The sequence below is a fragment of the Podarcis pityusensis genome (genome assembly GCF_964106645.2).
Source record: "Podarcis pityusensis genome assembly, chromosome: 3".
Classification (NCBI taxonomy): Eukaryota; Metazoa; Chordata; class Lepidosauria; order Squamata; family Lacertidae; genus Podarcis; species Podarcis pityusensis.
The window spans coordinates 57,972,500-57,991,313 of NC_138026.1; the positions used below are offsets into that span (position 1 = coordinate 57,972,500).

The 18,814-nt window shown below is 41.6% G+C and overlaps 1 protein-coding gene across 7 annotated transcripts in view; it reads left to right on the forward strand.

Annotated features, from left to right (window-relative positions):
* The window catches only part of LAMA2 (laminin subunit alpha 2), a 380,508-nt gene that overhangs the window by 163,486 nt on the left and 198,208 nt on the right, over positions 1–18,814 (forward strand). For all 7 annotated transcript variants that reach the window (XM_080999463.1, XM_080999466.1, XM_080999467.1 and 4 more), the window contains exons 11-12: positions 2,951–3,091; positions 7,516–7,689. In XM_080999463.1, coding sequence (XP_080855589.1) covers positions 2,951–3,091; positions 7,516–7,689 — 315 coding nt within the window. The remainder of the gene's footprint in view (positions 1–2,950; positions 3,092–7,515; positions 7,690–18,814) is intronic.

The following is an 18,814-nucleotide window of genomic DNA, read 5'->3' on the forward strand; positions in this document are numbered from 1 at the left end:
ATGACCTGGTTAGTGGGGTAGAAGTGGAAGGATCATTAGGCGCGAGTGATCATGCTCTTCTGAAGTTTACTATACAGCGGAAAGGAGCAGCCAAGCATACTAGGACTCAATTTCTTGACTTTAAGAAAGCCGACTTCATAAAACTTAGGGAAGTGCTGGGTGAGATCCCATGGACAGTAATACTAAAAGGAAAGGGAGTTCATGATGGCTGGGAGTTTGTTAAGAGGGAGATACTAAAAGCACAACGTCAGGCAATACCAATGAGACAGAAACATGGAAGGTGCCTAAAGAAGCCAGGGTGGCTATCTAAAGAACTTTTAACTGAGTTAAGATTAAAAAAGGATGTGTACAAAAAATGGGGGAAACCACCAAAGAGGAATTCAAACAAATAGCCAGCACGTGTAGACACAAAGTCAGAAAAGCTAAAGCACAGAATGAACTCAGGCTTGCTAGAGAGGTTAAAAGCAACAAAAAAGGCTTTTATGGGTATGTTTGTAGCAAAAGGAAGAACAAAGAAACAGTGGGGTCACTCAGAGGAGAAGATGGTGAAATGCAAACAGGGGACACAGAAAGGGCTGAACTCCTCAATGCCTTCTTTGCCTCAGTCTTCTCCGATAAAGAAAACAATGCCCGACCTGAAGAATTTGAAGCAAAGGATTCAGCAAAGGAAACACAGCCCAGAATAACTAAGGAGATAGTACAAGAATACTTGGCTAGTTTAGATGTATTCAAGTCTCCAGGGCCAGATGAACTGCATCCAAGAGAACAGATTAGAGAACTGGGCCAAAACAAACAAGATGAATTTTAACAGGGAGAAATGTAAAGTATTGCACTTGGGCAAAAAAAATGAGAGGCACAAATACAAGATGGGTGACACCTGGCTTGAGAGCAGTACATGTGAAAAGGATCTAGGAGTCTTGGTTGACCACAAACTTGACATGAGCCAACAGTGTGACGCGGCAGCTAAAAAAGCCAATGCAATTCTGGGCTGCATCAATAGGAGTATAGCATCTAGATCAAGGGAAGTAATAGTGCCACTGTATTCTGCTCTGGTCAGACCTCACCTGGAGTACTGTGTCCAGTTCTGGGCACCACAGTTCAGGAAGGACACTGACAAACTGGAACGTGTCCAGAGGAGGGCAACCAAAATGGTCAAAGGCCTGGAAACGATGCCTTATGAGGAACGGCTAAGGGAGCTGGGCATGTTTAGCCTGGAGAAGAGGAGGTTAAGGGGTGATATGATAGCCATGTTCAAATATATAAAAGGATGTCACATAGAGGAGGGAGAAAGGTTGTTTTCTGCTGCTCCAGAGAAGCGGACACGGAGCAATGGATCCAAACTACAAGAAAGAAGATTCCACCTAAACATTAGGAAGAACTTCCTGACAGTAAGAGCTGTTCGACAGTGGAATTTGCTGCCAAGGAGTGTGGTGGAGTCTCCTTCTTTTGAGGTCTTTAAGCAGAGGCTTGACAACCATATGTCAGGAGTGCTCTGATGGTGTTTCCTGCTTGGCAGGGGGTTGGACTCGATGGCCCTTGTGGTCTCTTCCAACTCTATGATTCTATGATTCTATGATTCCATCTAGGGAATGTTTTGCCATTTGCGGTGAACCACAAAATGGTGTCTCCCTCCCCATCAGGGAAGAAGAGGTAAATGAAGATATTGGGATCGGCTGCCCCTCTGGATCCTGTCCTTTGAAGTGGTCACCTCAGCTTGCCTCATGAGTGGGCCCAGTTTCTATGAAACCAACAGCCTCTGCAGGTCTATGGTCAAACATATTTGTCCATGGAACACAGCACTTCATACAATCCCTACACTTATTGTAGTGCAAGCAAGTAACGAACTTTTAGACACTCTGACCTTTTACTAGTAAAAGGACAATGTGGCACTTGGATTCCAGTTAATTGCAGTAGACACATTCAGAATACTCATCAGATGATTATTATATATCAGAGGAGTAGGACTCTGCCTAACAGCAAATGGAGCATAATCTTTAATCCAGACTACACACACCTGCCATTTGCAGTAGATATGCATAACTAAAACAGAGCAAGGCAGCTGGCCAAATGTTTCCTTTTCTTGGCAATCTGCAAAGTAACAAATGGAACAGTATTATCGCAAATGCAACACAATTTGGAAAGGGGCAGTGTACCCACTTAACATTACTGAAAAGGAATAAACACATTAACAAAAAAGAAGCAAAAAAAGAAAACAGCATAAATTTTGTGTATGCAAATGTACATGTTATTGATGCATTTGGAGAAATCATCACTATAACTTTAATAGAAATACAACCCCCACTATAGTGGGGAAGACCAGGTTACCTGTGTGCCTGTTTAGACTGTTGTTTGGGTACTAGTTGTTGATAGGCAACGTAAAGGCCTAGGCACTCCCTTCTTAGGGCTCCTTCTCTTTAAACCAGATTTGGACCAGATAGCCCTCCAAACAGAGGGTGCCAGCAAATAGAGGGCTTTCTGACAGCCCTTTGAATACAAAGCTGTGCTCTGTAAGGTGTGGTCACCCTAAAATAAGTATTTTTTTATTTTTTACCAATAATTTTTTATTATTTTCTTTACACGATCATTTTTACAATACAGGTAAAAAATCAAAATATGCAATTGGAGATGAAAAGGGATACTCGCTGAAGGGAAGGAGGGAAGTCGCAAGCTCGGCAGAGCTAAAAGTGTATATGTGGTTCAATGTATTGTAAGGAGTATTTTTTTTTTTTTTTTTTTATGAATCTCCTTTAAAATAGCCAAAGGCAAGGCTCAGCAACTTTGTGTCCAGATCTTAATTATTTCGTATTAAATGGTTTAGTCTTTACATGGTTTTTATTGATGTTTTATACATTCTAAGTTTGTTATATATCACCCTGAGCATCTTTGGAGGAAAAGTGATTTCTGAAAACTTTGAAACAAACCTAACTAATATTCCCATGTACATTTGCAGGCCAATGTTGAAGGAGAAAATTGTGATCGTTGCAAACGTGGCTTCTTTAACCTGCAGCAAGACAACCCCCAGGGCTGTGAAGCATGCTTCTGCTCAGGAATAACAAACGACTGTGTGGGCTCTCGTTGGACCTACCACACTGTAAGCTAGAATAAATGTGTACACCCTTCCAATGTATCTCCCTTTTTAAATGTTATTAATTCCAGCATATCTCCCCCCTTTTAAATGTTATTAATTGAAACCAGCTTTGTAAAGTGTTTATACTTCATAGCTATATTTTAAATTCAAGAATAAAACAATACATTACTTGTTATTTTTACACTGGAGAGCAGTTCTAGAATCTATGCCCCAAAGAAAAATGCAAGCAAAATCATTTGGGGAAATTGCTCTTTAGGTGCAGATGAGAAAAGTGTGAGAGAGGAACTGGGGAAGTGTGAGAGAGCTCTTACGCTGTCCATCTTATAGACAGATCAGAGAGAGGCTTAAAATTCTCTGGAATGGGAACAAGTATACCTGTTGTCTCACACAGGATAGCAGCAAGTTTAATGTGAAATATCTTCTTGGGATAGTTATCTATTACTTTTGGATATGTTGTTGAAACATTCTTTAAGAGGATTACGTCATTCTTAAAAAAAAACACCCCCCCACACCCTGATTTTGAGAAGCATTGGGGGGGGGGGACTTCGTAAATTTAATGTTCTCCCTGCCCTCCCCCACTGGGGGAAAAGAATCTTGAAGCCTCTCAAGTTTCAGGGTTTTAGCCTGAGATGAAATTCAGTTATATTTACCTCCCGACTGGATGCGTATCTGAAACCATCCACACCATGCTTGTAGCTTTCAGTGTATCATAGTGACTAACTCATACTGAAGCATGTGAAGGATACCATGTTTCTCCACTGAAAGCTAAGAACTATGGAAAACTTCTGGCATGACTTGGAGAACTGTGCCTTGCTGTCATTGGGCTGGATGACTTCAAAACAAACTTAGAGCACATTTGTTTAGGAGGCATCGTAAACATCTGGACTCAGCAAATGGGAGAAATGAGCAGGCGATAAAGATGGGTAGGTGCTCTTTATCAAAGAATATCCCATAGTACCTGTAACTGTGTGGGGAATGCCTAGTGTTTTTATCACCCTGCAGCCCACTGGGGTTTAAGTGCATGGTTGGAGGCTTGAGGCCATCACCTCTCCATGATCATGTAGTAAGTTTTAAACCACACATAAGTTGTGCAGATGATCTATCTATTCACCTACCTATCTATTTGTTTATAACTCAGCTGAAATTTAGTGTCTCCATCTTGTGGGTTCCACTACTTTGAAATAGCAATTCTCCAGTTTGATTGGGCTTGGAGAGGGAACTATTTTGGTTTAAATAGCTATGTGTTGTAATTTTGTTTTGTATGTGTGTGATATGAGATGCCTGCTGGGTGAACTCTGTAACCAGGATCTGTTTCAGCTCGCAGCTGAGCCGTTTCACAACTCTGATGGTATCCACTCACCCGAAAGCGATCAGCCTTGAGCTTGCCTGCATATTTACAATTTGCCTGGGAATTCCATAATGTCAGAGGTTTCCCAGGGCATCCCATGTGCTCTTCTTAAATATGAATTGATGTTTGATATTATGTTGAGCAAGAAAACTGAGAAGGGACTGTTAAACAGTTGGACCTGTATCTGATAGTCTGCTAAACTCCTATTATATTCTTTTGTGCTGAAGGAGACTGCTGAGCTCCTTACAGCAGGGGTGCACAACATATGACACACAAAGCTACTTTGATAGCTGAGGCATTGTGAGATGTTTCACAATTGTATTTTATTTTAGAGGAGTAAAAAAAAAACCCCCCACCATTTTCCCTTTTTGGGAAATTGTCTGTTTCATGATTTTGGTAAACAGAAAGAAAATAGCTTGTTCATCTTTTAATAGTGTTCCCCACTAATTGCAATATCTGCAGGGATGAGGTGAGTGTGAAATGCGATGGAGGGTGGTTGAAAATGTAAGGGCCCTGGCTTGAATTGACTGGCGCCCTTTTGAGCTGGGTCCACCTGTCTTTGAGCTGAGCTATGCTTAAAGCTCCCGGCCTCTTAAGCGAGATGAGCACGCAACCCCAGAGTCGGACACGACTGGCCCATACGGGCAGGGGTACCTTTACCTTTACCTTTTTATGCTTAAACTGAGGCTCAGGACCTGCAACACACCCCCTACCTTTCCTGCCAGTCTTTCCCCCTCCCCAAACTATCCTTAACTTGGGAAAAGGAGGCACAGGCAGGAGAGGTCCTGCAGTCAATTTATATGTGCTACACATTATTTCCTGTCAGTTCATGAGGAACACTGCAGGCCCCTTCAGGTCCAAATTATGCCCTCCATGCATCATTTCCTGCCCAGGATCATGTGACTTGTAGTTTGGAATATGTCATGTGCAGCCAAAGAGAAGACCTTAATAGGGTGTCTCCTGTCCCTCTCTCCTGTCTTCTGCTGTCTGTCTCATTCTACTGCCCTCTGATATTCTTCCTCCAAGATAAGTTATGTTGTTGTTGAAGCACAGGCAAGGAGGCAGAGCAAGCTTCGAGAATCAGAGGGAGGCAATGAGCTGCTGAAGCCCAGTTTATTTTTTGAACAAGCAGTAGTGTGCTTGCCCATCTCTAAATATCAGGGCTGTGAGCTAAGGATAGCAGGAATTACTTTGTTCTGCTCCATGGAGTTTGAAAGCAGGGAGTGAAACGATAGCATTCTGTTTGGAGTTGAGTTCAGAAGCTGGCATGGCTTCCACAATTCACTCCTAAGATTATGGCACCTCTTGAAAGATGATAGTAACATTAGGATGTGAGACAGTAGTTTTTTAGATAGACCACTGCCTTGGGTCCCAATTGCATTTCTATAGCATAGTGTGTGAACTACGGACTTGCTGCATCGCAGACCTTTTCGCTTCCAATGCAGGTGGAGTTTTACATCCCAAGAAGGGAAGCCTCCTCCAATCTAATTATAAAACCTACATCCGGCGGTAAAGATTAGTAAGGGTTGGAATAGATCTAACCCTTGCTCATCTCATTACTGTATTGGAGATCACAGATGCTCTCCCCTGTGATACAGACAGGGTTCTGCATCCCTTGCTGTTTGGGGGGCAAAGGGATAGGAGTAGCTACCATAGCCCTCTCGTTATGATTCTAGCCAGGGAATAGGTTTTAAACCCAGCCTACCTTGCTTAAAAAGTGCAGAGCAGGCACTCATTCCTATCATGCTTAGAGTCCTCCTCAACTCAGGAGGAAATATTAACAAATCCAGAGATAGCTGGACTAGGGCATGATGAGCTGAGTTTCAACCACATAGAGGGGTGAGCCAGCCAGGCAGAAAGTTTTTAATGGGTGGGTTCCCCGGTCACAGACACACTTCACATGACATGGGGAGCTGTCCTCATTCCATTTAGGAATACCTCTAATATAGAGAGAGGACTAGGTAACATTGGCCCCCAAGAGACCTGTATCAAACCCCATCCAGTGAACTACAGCTGGGGTTTTCTAAGCCTTTTCCTCGCTGTACCAAAGGTTTCCAATCTAGCAAGTGGAAAGTGTTTTTAACCTACCCTTTCTGACACTGGAGGGAGATATTTCAGGTGCAAGATGTCCTGAATGGTGCTTTTGCATCAGAAGGGTGGGATATGACTATTTTAATAAATAAAATCAGATGGTTATGATTGCTCCCTCTTTCTCAATCCTGGAACTTGAGAGAAATCAGCTTCTCTTAGCTACCATTGAAGAGACTTCTGGGTATCCTTTGAAGAGAATGCCAGTTGCCCTGAAGAAGAGTCTTTACATTTGAAACATTCTGGATCTTAAAGTATTGCTTTCAGTGCAGCACTGAAGTCTTGTCTCATTTTATTGTGGGGGCTCGTTCCTTCCTTCTTTTCTTCACTGGATGCCATGATTGCAGCCAAGATTCTGGTCTGAGTGGCCCACCTCCAAGTGCATGCAGCTCCCTAAGAAGCTGCTCACCTTCCAGCTCTTCTTACAATTTCCTTGTTAAGAAGTTTGTCTTGCAAATCCTTCTGTTGCAAGGTGATACATTCTCCTTCCCTATGCTATACATACTCATGGTCTGAAAATTCTTTTATGGAGGCTGCCTAATTTTATCATAAGGAGGTGCATCTAATATGTTGTTCAGTGCAATGCATTAAATATAATTTGGCTACCTTTCTCATGAAGTTGGCACATGCAGAATTACAGTTAAGGAATACATTCTGCAGTATTCATTCATAATTTGTTACCAGCTTCAAATGGGGTGTGTGTGGAGTGAGCCCTTTGAACTCATAAGAATTAAAAACTCTTTGAAGAGAACCAATCATGACTTTAAATAAATGATTCTAAAACTTATGCTCCTCTTGATTTCACTGAATATGGAAAGAAGGGAACTCCTCTATTCATAATTTTATGCAATATGGCAAACTCTCTGCTTCTGTGCTAAATGGAAACCTATTTAAATTATGAATAGGAAAACAAAAAGAAACAAGGAAGGAATATAGATTTTGTAGGTTTCAGTATGTGGATATTAGTAGGTATTTTCTTTTGTCACCATAGATCATGGACATGAATGGCTGGCACCTGACAGATGTAGCTGGTCGCGCTAGAGTGACTCCTCAGCAGGACAGCTTTGATGGACCTCAGCAACTTAGCATCAGCAACGTGGCTGCGAGGACTGCTTTGCAGCAGATTTATTATTGGAGTGCACCCAGTCCTTATTTGGGCAACAAAGTAAGTGCAGATGGTCTTTGCCTGGGTGTTAATTTGATTTATTAATAGCGAAAGATGTAAGCAATTATTCTTCTTTTAGTTTGCATTTGCGGGGTAGATATTTGACCAGCAAAATTGCTTGCTGAAAGCAACTGACATAGGCATACAGAGAATCCCCATGAGACACAAGGCAAAGGGTAAGTAAGCTAAGCAAAGCGCTGCTGCTCCCGGGGCCTCCTGGCAGCTTTGGGTGTCAGGTGCTAGGAAAGCTCAGATAATTTGCAGTATTATTTCTAGGATGAATTGGCTGGTGGTCTATTCTGTACGAGTAACGTGTTTCTTTCAAGCAGTCTTATCTGCCTTACCACACCTTCACATTTCACTGGTTCTTTCCCACTTAGTTTACACAGATGCTGACAGCAGATCAGATGTTGAGGGAGTGTGCTAGGGGAAAAAACGTGTATTGCTTAGTGGGAAACTTGAGTGCCGGGAGCTATACCTTGGGATTCCAGAGATGGTGTGCTGCTAAAATGTTTACAAGCCTCATTGCCGTGTTTAAAACCACACAGTTGCTTACAAGCTGACCCATCTTCAAAGGTCCTATATCTCTGGGATATATAGCTCCACTTCTGGCTGCAGCAACTTATAAAACCTCAACGGTGTGGTACAACAGGCAAACATATCCAGGTAGTTTGCTTGCACCTGACATATACAGTGGCCTAAAAGCACAGATAGTCCTCGGGTAAATGATATTATGGTTTAAGTTCCAGCCACTCCCAATTTTTCAAAAGTTACTTGCCATGTGGCTCAGAAAACTGCTACTTTTTTAAAAAGAACAACCCACAACTTAAAACCCCACTGGATTTGAGGAGGCATGCATGGTTCCCTGGAATGCCAACTTTTGACCTTAATTGAGCTTTTGATCCTTTTAATAGGGGTATTTCTAGGAGGTGAGACTTTCCTCACCATGCTGCTACAGTGGCAGGATAATCCACACATGTGGAGAATTTCTTCTTGACACACATCTGCTTAACATTTAGGAGTTGGCAAGTTTCCATGAAATAGGATTACTCTTCCCACTCATGTTAAAAGGATATACCCATCATATGTTCTGAATGGCGGGGAATTGTAAACAATTCCTGCAAGTTCAGCAGATAACTCACACATTCTACGAGCATAGGCAATCTCGTTTTCTTCAAATATTCCAAATAAGCAGCAAAATCCAGATATCGCAAGAAGGCGGAAAATGAGGGAGATATCTGTGTATTAGGAAATCATGGAGTGCTCCCCAGGGCATATTTAAAAAAACAATATAGAGCAAGAATGAAAATGCAAGTCACCCAGGCTTGCTCTCAACCTTCTTGTGGGGTCTGTTGCTTGACTGAATCTATAGTATTAATAATAATAATAATAATAATAATAATAATAATAATAATAATAAAATTTTTATATACTTAAGGTTATGCCCTGGGTTTGCAGAAACATAGGCACCTGCAGAAGACTAGAACTTACTTTGTTGCTCAGAAAACTTAACTGCATATTAATTAATCAGTCAAGGATGGGGGAATTCGGCCCTCTGACTGTTGCTGAACTACAACTCTTAACAGCCTCAGCAAACATGGCCAGTGACCAGGTGATGGGAATTGCAGTTCAGCAACAGCTGGAGGGTCAAAGGTTCACCACCACTGCTTTAAGTGAAGCCAAGGCCCCACTCACTGATTTCAAAGTGGCTTATGAAGTTTCCTCAGATTGAGCCATTTGTTGTTTAGTCGTGTCCGACTCTTTGTGACCCCATGGACCAGAGCACACCAGGCACTTCTGTCTTCCACTGCCTCCCACAGTTTGGTCAGACTCATGTTTGTAGCTTCAAGAACACTGTCCAACCATCTCGTCCTCTGTTGTCCCCTTCTCCTTGTGCCCTCAATCTTTCCCAACATCAGGGTCTTTTCCAGGGAGTCTTCTCTTCTCGTGAGGTGGCCAAAGTATTGGAGCCTCAGCTTCAGGATCTGTCCTTCCAGTGAGCACTCAGGGCTGATTTCCTTAAGAATGGCTAGGTTTGATCTTCTTGCAGTCCATGGGACTCTCCTTCAGCACCATGGGAGTCTCCTTCAGCACCATAATTCAAAAGCATCAATTCTTCGGCGAGCAGCCTTCTTTATGGTCCAGCTCTCACTTCCATACATCTTATGGAAGTTTATGAAGTTTCCTCAGATTGAGCCATACCATTGGTCAATCTACCCCAGTAATTGTCTATTCTGATTGGCAGTGGATCTCCAGGCAGGACCTCTTAATTCACCTGCCAACTGATCCTTCGGACTAGAAATGCTGAGGATTAAATCTGGTACTTCTGCCAGTCATGTGCTCTGCCACTGAGCTATGGAGGCACTTTTCCCACCAGTACCACCCTTGTCAGGTTACTGTGTTTTTGTATTAGGGTTTTAAATCATAACATAGACATTTTATGCCTAAGAATAGAATATTGGTGTACATATTAGAGTACTCTTGTGTGAACTGTGGCAGCTAGCACATGAAAAATTGGTCATGGTACTGAAAGGTTGTGGTACTGAAAAAGCCTGGAATCTGAATAGCTGTAAAACAAGCAGGAGCTTTTGATATGTTTGGTCTTGCGCTGTCTTGTTTGTGGTATAGTTTATTTGAAACTTTGTGAAGATATCCCAGGCTACTTTCACCAGGCTTCACTGCTTAGCATTTTCCGCTTGGTTGGAAATCTGTGTAACAGAAGGTAAGTGAGCAAGTAAAGATTAAGCTGCATCTCTTTGAAAGAATATGGACATATTGTTCAAGACTATAGATTGTTAAGGAGACTCAAGTCTGGTTTGAGCAGGGTCCGTTTTGCTTGCTCTTAGGCAATGAACATTTCCTGTGCTTTTGGCAGATACTTTGCAGATATCTTTTCCCACTTAGGAAGCAAAATAATGGAAAAAATGTGTGCAATTTGTCTGAACATGGAAGGCATTTTTCCCCACTTGTAATTTGGAAGGACTTTATGGTTTACTGTCAGACATCACTGTATGAATGAAACAATTTGCCTTAATAACTGAACCATATAAATTTTTGATACTACAGTAATACTGAAAGCACTCACAAATTACCATAGTACATCTTAACTGTCATGTTGCATCATGTAAATTATAGCCATGATGACATACTTAGCTGCGGTGATTTAGTGCATTGCTATGGAAATGGAATATTGAGGGTTATTATTTGTAAACTCAATAAAACGTTTCTCTAAATAGCTGAAACTGGATTAAACCAGCTTTTCTAGATGATGTTTGCTTGCGGTGCAAACATTGTACGTGTGGTTTTCTGAGACTTGCTGCCTAAGGTAGCACAGAATAAGTTTTCAATATACAGTAGCTTGTGACCTTACCGTCCATTTTTCTGACACCTCCTCTTCCATTATTGCTATACCTAATGTTGGGAATCATCAAGAATTTATATTCCATCCCTGTTTGCGGTCCTTGCACTGAAACATTACAGGCCAAATTCAACTCAGTTGCTGTACTAGCAGAAGCTAGTGCAACCATTCCTGCTAGCAGAATGGTACTTCTCCCCGCTCCTCCCACCATGTGCTCCCATATCTCTCCCCCCCCCCCCCCCCACACACAAACCTGCTCTGGAGATTTAGAAGAGGAAAGGAGAGAGTTCTGTCAGGCAAGCAGAAATATTTCATTAGTTCTGCACTGAATACAAACCATAGTGTGTATGCATTTCCTTCCAAGACTTACACCTTTCAATCAAAATATGTTGAAGTAGCTTACAAGAGGTTGTAATAATACACAACTCCTCAACTCACTCACAGGAACATACGACGCTTCCATACACTATGTCAGACCATTGGTTCATCTAGCTGCATATTGCCTACACTGTCTAGGATTTCATGCAGGGCTTTCTCCCAACCTTAGCTGGAGATGCTGGGGATTGAATCTGGGACCTTCTGCATGCAAGGCAGATGCTGTACCACTGAACTATGGCGCTTCCCCAAACATAAACAGACATTCCAGCACCCCACAAGCACTATGGCCTCCTTGCCATTGTTCATAAAGGAGTGTGCCCTGAGTTTTCAGCTTTGTTCATAAAGGATTGTGCCCTTGTTCAGCTTTAGACTTTAGATGTGGCTTGCTGATAGACTAGTCATTTGCATAAATAAAGGAACCTATCCCTGGTCAAAGTGCTTATTCCTTCATCTTAGTGTCTCCCTCCACACAGGCAGCTCATGATTGGGATGGGAATGATTAGGGCAGAGGTTTCCAACCTTTTTGAGTCCTTGGCTCCCTTGACCAACTACATTCTTTCTGTGGCACCCTTGTGGGGCTCAGGAGCCCAGTTATGTCACTCCTTGCCTGCAGAGCTGGCATCCTCTCACCCTTTTTCGAACTCTCTTGTGCATAGCTGTCAACGTTTCCCTTTTTTAAAGGGAAATTCCCTTATTCCGAATAGGATTCCTCGCAAGAAAAGGGAAAAATTGACAGCTATGCTCTTGTGAAGTGTTCCCTCAGCCTCCTCTCCCCTCTCCTTGGGAGTCCTGCAGGCAGCCGCCGCCACCAACCCTGTCCCTGAGCTGCCCACCCTGCTCTCAGAGAGAGGTGCCTCTTCACACTGCCCCACAGAAGCCTGGGACTTGCTTGTCCATTCCCAACAGCAAAGGCTGGTGAACTGGCTGGCTGGGCTTCCTCACCTGCCTGCCTGCTTACTTACTTACTTACTTACTTACTTACTTACTTACTCCGAGCTCCTGGCAACCAGCAACCCCTGGCCAGCCCCAGAGGCACCATTCGCCTGGGGAGCTTGTAGCCAGGGCTGCTGCAACAAACAGCTCCACAAGCCTTTGGGAGGCGGAGACACGAGAAGGCATCAGAGGAGGGAGGGAAGGAAAGAGGGACAAAGGCCAGTGTTGCCTGCAACACACCTGACCATCATTCAAGGCACCCCAGGGTGCCACGGCACACTGGTTGAAAACCACTGGGTTAGGGTATTTTTAAAAGCTGGTGGTAGCCTCAGTAACACTCTGACGAATTGCCTGGTGTATGGGGAGACTCCATATCCCTCAAGTGAGCCATTTCCTTGTTTACTGTAAGAGGAGAACCAAACTATAGATCAGAGATTGGAATGGATGATCTTCAGTCTCCTTCCAAATGTCTTATTCAGATGCTTGCAAAAAACTAAAATAAAAGGTTGTAAATAAATCCCTTAGGCCAAAATAGTTGTACAGCTTTGGAACAAACTTTGGAGTATTATATGTTTGGAGTATACCGTATATCTATAAAACTTTGTAGTGTGTATATATAAAGATGCCTCTATATTTTACAAAGCAATCCTGTGTTCATCAAGAACTGCATAAATTGTACATGACAAATGTGTGCCCTTAAGCATTTACACACTTTAATCCAGTTAATCATGTACAGAGCTTCAATTTGACTGGAGCTCTCTGGTACATATACAATTATGTTTAAAAATATGTAGGTGTCATCCAAACATTACATGTTCACAGCACGAACACGGCAGCAAGCTATAACGGCAGCATAAAGCGTAGGGTAGCCACAACACAGTCTTTGTTCTGTTATATTTTACTTATAAAAAGAGGGAATGTGAAGGCAGGCATCAAAAGACAGTAAGAATTGGGGATATAAAGATGGGCATAGCTGTTATTGCACCAGTATCCTTCAGTTTCAAAAGACGCAAACAAGCCCAGCATGATTTCCCAGTTTGTGGAAGTTTTTGTTTGGACTGTTGTCAAGAAACTTTTTGTGCAAGTCGAAATTGTGGACCTAGAATTCTCTTTCTTTCCTTTTTTGTTTTTTGTTCAATTGCTTTAAATGTCTTGAAACTTATATAAGTTGAAGTCATGGGGAAAGCGTTTAGGCTAATGTTGCAATCCCCACCCCCATTTCTTTTCACTTTTCCTAAGGAAGATTAGCTCTGGCAGAGCAATTAAAGGCACTAATTGGATTAAAAGGAAGTAAAGCAAACTTTTTCAGCCAGGCTGGAGGATATTCTGCAGTAATCGAATGCTGAATACCTCTGAGACTGTGAAGATTGAACAGGCATGTAGATACCAATCAGAAATCCATCCAGCTGTCTCATGGGATAGGCATAGTGTTTGCACAGCATGAGAAATGTATATGTATGTGTGAGTGCATATATTGCCAGTGAAAACAGGGAATGCTCAGGCAGGCCCATTAAGAAGGAAAAGAAGAAGAATGCCTCCCCCAGAAATAACTGTAAATATATTCAGCAGCGTAAAACAATCATCTGTGTCTATTCATGCGTCCTATCTGTTCTTGTTGCTGTCGCTCCTGTCGATCCAGAGTTGTGAGGTAATGGCCCCATGATTCAGGGAAACTGCTGAAGTGTGTACTCGGGCTTCAGTTTGAGAGATGGGTTCATTTATCATCATAATAAGCTATTACCATTGATAGGTCACAACTCATTGAGGAGACAGTCAGTCTAATTGGCTCAATTCTGTCAGCTTTCAGTTTGCCTCAAGGAGATGAGCGGCACTTTGCAGGTAATATTCAATTGCCCAGCAAACTGCTTCCTTAATTATTCATCACCTTTCAAATTGGGGAGAAGTAGAGGGGGGGTTCAGTGCACATGGCTCCTTTCTTCAGTCTGGTGACAGTCTGGCCTTTGACCCTCCCACCCTGACCCCCGGTCCTTTTGCCAAGGGAGGCAAGAGGATTTCACAGAAATAAAAAGTTAGGGCCACTCTTATCATCTAGAGATCTGCTGTGAAAAAGTTTTTTTTCCCCAATCTCCTGCTCATGTATGTTTCCTTTCTAAAGGAATTTACTGTCATTAACCAGAAAATGCAGGCTTTGCTCACTTCTCATCCCTTTCCTTGAAGAGCCAAGCATAATTGTGAAAGCTAATGGAATTTTTTAAACAAAATGTTGTAGCTTAGATAGTGTTCTAGGGATTAATCAAGCAGTATGGACTGATTCAGACATCTTTAGCTATAAAGTAATGAAAAATTTGAGAAGATAAAGCTCTCCACGGAGTTAAAGGACACTTTACACTCTTGGTTGGAGTTTAGGCAATCATGTCAAACATTGAATCATTCCTGCTATTTTAAACCCTTTTCTCTGTTGCTTTTAATTTTCCCCCCAAAGCATGTATCTCAAATAACAGTTTGAAACTAAATGGGCACTTCTATTTTCTAGTTGTTCTGATACTGCTTTTTGAAAAGTTCTGCTTGGTAATTTTCAGTTTGTAGACCCATAATTGCCCCTTTCTGTGAATAAGTAAAATTCACCTTCTGGCCCTCTAAATGTACTCTTTTTTGCTGAAGCTAAATGTGGCAGGCTATATGGTTAACTATACTGGAAAAATTCATTGCAATAATACACATATATAGATATTGCAGTAGACTCCTTCTACATGGTATCATGCATCTCAACTACTCATTGCTAATCCCAGTGGTATTAAGGAGTAACTTTCTTATATCTTCTTTTATGTAAACACGAAGCACCCTTTTAATGAGCCCGATCCTTGTGCCCGATCCAGTCCTTTTTTCTTTAAAAAAATGTTTAGGGGTACTCTCATTTTCCTACTCATATTGAAATACTGCCCTTCAATGAGGCCAAACTTAGATTCACAAAATATTTAGGGGTATGCGTACCCCTGCGTCCCCTCAGAAAAAAAGCACTGTGTAGCTCCATATTGTCTGCTCTGACCACAGTATCAGACTTTTCTAGACCCTTTACTGGAGATCCTCTTTCAACATTGGATATGTTTAGGATTAACTTGGGACCTGTTAGAATTCCTGCTCCATGATTGCAGTCATGGGATTTTTGTCTATCACATGACGGTGTATGTTTTGACTCCACAAAGTGGGGAGTGACAGAGACAGAATGTTTGTGTTACTCTGTTCCGTGAAGTGGGACTATTGTCCTTTGTTCTTTTTCTTTTTGCTGTCTGATGCTAGAGAGGGAGCCATGTTGCAGTGCTCCATGTGTGTTTACATGTAAATAAAGTAGATTAGTCAAAATGCTGAGTTGCTGAGTTCTGTTACGCAAGCTGCGAAGACTCTGCGGATCCCTAAGTGTGCCGATGTCTGTTGGCATCGGTCGCTGTGATGTTCGGGTTGAAGAAAGCTTTTGAAGCTCCTGAACGATCAACCAGGAAGGACAGAATATGCCAGTCGGGCATGTGTCTCTGCCAGGGTCCTACTTGAGTGTAGGACCAGCTCCTGAAAGGACTCCTGAAAGTAATCTCCAGGCACTGGTGGGTAAATTTACATGGGAGGGGGATTTGGCACATCTGCTAGAATTATAGTTGGCAATTCTGAACTGTGAAAGCACATAGTTCCTGAACCGGCTCAGATTGGATCATTGAGACCATATCATACTCATCCTTGTAGCCACTCAGCACCCACAGGTTCCTATGGTGTTAATTCAGCACTATGGAAACCTGCAGCAGCTTAATGATTCTAAGGTTGGTTGTGATCCGTGATGCTAGTGACCCATGCTAGGCACTGCTACCTGTTCAGCAGCCTCACATATGTACAATACAGATATGCGATATCATGCCTTCTCTGTCACCTTACATTGCTGTCCAGTATGGGTACCAGATTCTCATCCACTGAGCATCATTAACTGATGCTGGCTGTCTCCAACAAGCTTCACTGTAAGCTGCTGCTGCTGCTGTACATAGATTCTTTTACACTTTCATTATTGTGCCCCCCACCAATCTTGTCTCAAATGGTGTGCCAGAATTCTGTACTGGTTAAGGTTTTACAGTGGTACCTTGGGTTACAGACTCCGCTAACCCAGAAATAGTACCTCAGGTTAAGAACTTTACTTCAGGATGAGAACAGAAATCGTGCGGCGGCGGCAGCAGGAGGCCACATTAGCTAAAGTGGTACCTTAGGTTAAGAACAGTTTCAGGTTAAGAACGTATCTCCAGAACAAATTACCGGTAAGTTCTTAACCAGAGGTACCACTGTATATGAAAAGCTCTCTTTCAAAGAAATCAGTTTACCTAGCAAATGTCCAGCGTTCTGTCTTTCAAAAAAATAAAAATAAAAATTGATGCAAAAATTATTTCTCTTGGCTATACGGTTGGTTGATATTTTTTTTGGGGGGGGGTTGTTGCATAAAGCCTTAGGTTTATCATTATTACCCAAGCTCTCATAAGAGTACTTTCTGTGAATACATTCTTTAAGACACATAGAAGTATTTTCTTCCTAATTTCACAAATGCATGTACTTCTCATACAGAACAGTATGGTTAGCATGTGAAAACACTGCCCCATGGCTTAGCAATAGTTTGAACACTGCCAACAAATCACAATCTGAAGCCATGATTTGTTGTTGGCTTACAAACTTTTGTTTCTTTTAACTATGGTTTGGCATTATGTATGAACCTAGCACACTTCCTTAACCATGATTTGCTTGACTACCACACCCAAACGTTCATCAAGCTATGAAGGTATGAGTTAAGAGCATCAAGAAAACAAAACTAACTTTGGACAAATAAGCCATGGTTTGTTTAACATATAAACCACGGTTTACCATTGTGTGCAAACCAAGCTCCTAAATGCATGTGGTACCTTAATGCAGACAATATTAGTTGCTCAGGGTTGAGAAGTTACACCTGACTCCAAGGTCACCATTTTTGGCTACCATTTCCATAAAGAAAATAATGTGGTATTTAGGCAACCAATGTTTTTGTTTTCTTTTGTTTTGTTAGCATCATTATAAAATGGGCTAATGAACAGCATAGTTAGCTACATCAGTCAAGTATGATGAACAAAGCTATGTGGCTCAATACAGCAAAATGAGAGAGGAAATGCATGTATCATGCGATTATGACCTTATGTCACTTGACTCTAATGGTAGATTACACGCACCAATTTCAAAGCAGAAAATTCAAAAGGCTGTTGGCTGGTATCCAAAAATCATTTTTGCAATTAGCAAACATACGAACATGAAACCAGGTAAACAACTTGGAGTCCTATTAGGAGTCATATTTCTGGAGCTTCAAATTAATGACGACATAAGAGATGGCCTTTCTACCTTATTCTTTAATAATATTTATTTGTGTGCATTAACATTCCCTTAATCTGCTGTAATCATTGAAGGAACATGAACAAGCTGTGGCATTCAGACAGATGAAATGAAGGGAAGGGAAGGGAAGGATTGCTTTGCCAATCTTGGCTATGTTTTTACAACTTACATTTTAGGAATTAATGGTTCTTAGTTTACGTCCTGTTTATATAGATTTAGTAAAGTTTTAGAAAATGTAAACACTGTTTTATTAGCTCTGTATCATTCCCTGTGCTTTCTCCATCTCGACTTCCACCTCTCTCTCTCTTGCACACACACAATATAAAATATAGTATAGAGGAAGCAGAAACATTAGCTGAGGTGGATGGACACAGAACACCAACAATATAAAAAAGGAGTTGATACCTTATGCCTACCACTGCTTTATGCTCTGCATTGCAGAAACTCATCTGAATTAAGTTTGGTAGAGATATTACGTATACCAATAAATGCCTCAGATTTGGCCTCAGCACCGTTGAAGCCCCAAAAAATTCTGTCTCTCAGACTGGGTTGTCTCACTTTCACTATTTGGGATTGACTACCATCTCTCCAATACCTTTTAAAAGATCAATTGAAAACAGTAGCGATAGCATCAGCAGCAGAAGTGGTATATATTGAAGGTAGCTTATCACTGTTGACTTACTGAGACTGGTTGCCAGGGTGATTTAATTTTAGCTGAAACAATTTAGATCATGATGCAAATGAAAAGTAAAAAGGCTTGATTCATATCACCAATTAAAATTAAAATTTAATCTTTAAAAAACCCACCAAACTGTATTCCCATAGTTATCATGTAATACAAAAGATGCCAGAACATATTTTTTGTTTCATTCATCTTCAACTATTTAAAAAGCTCCAGTTTTCTGCTTGGTCCTAAGTCACCCATCTAAGTGTTAAAGGACTGACTCTTTAACTTTGATATAATCACTATTGCAAGGAATTAAATTTAAGGCTATACCTTGGTTATTTCCCATAAATTGAATCAAGATTCTTGTCACAATTTATTTTTCTAGCATGGGAGAGTGCACAAGATCATACCTCCTACTGTCAGGATGCTGTCAGCAGCTCCTGGCTTGT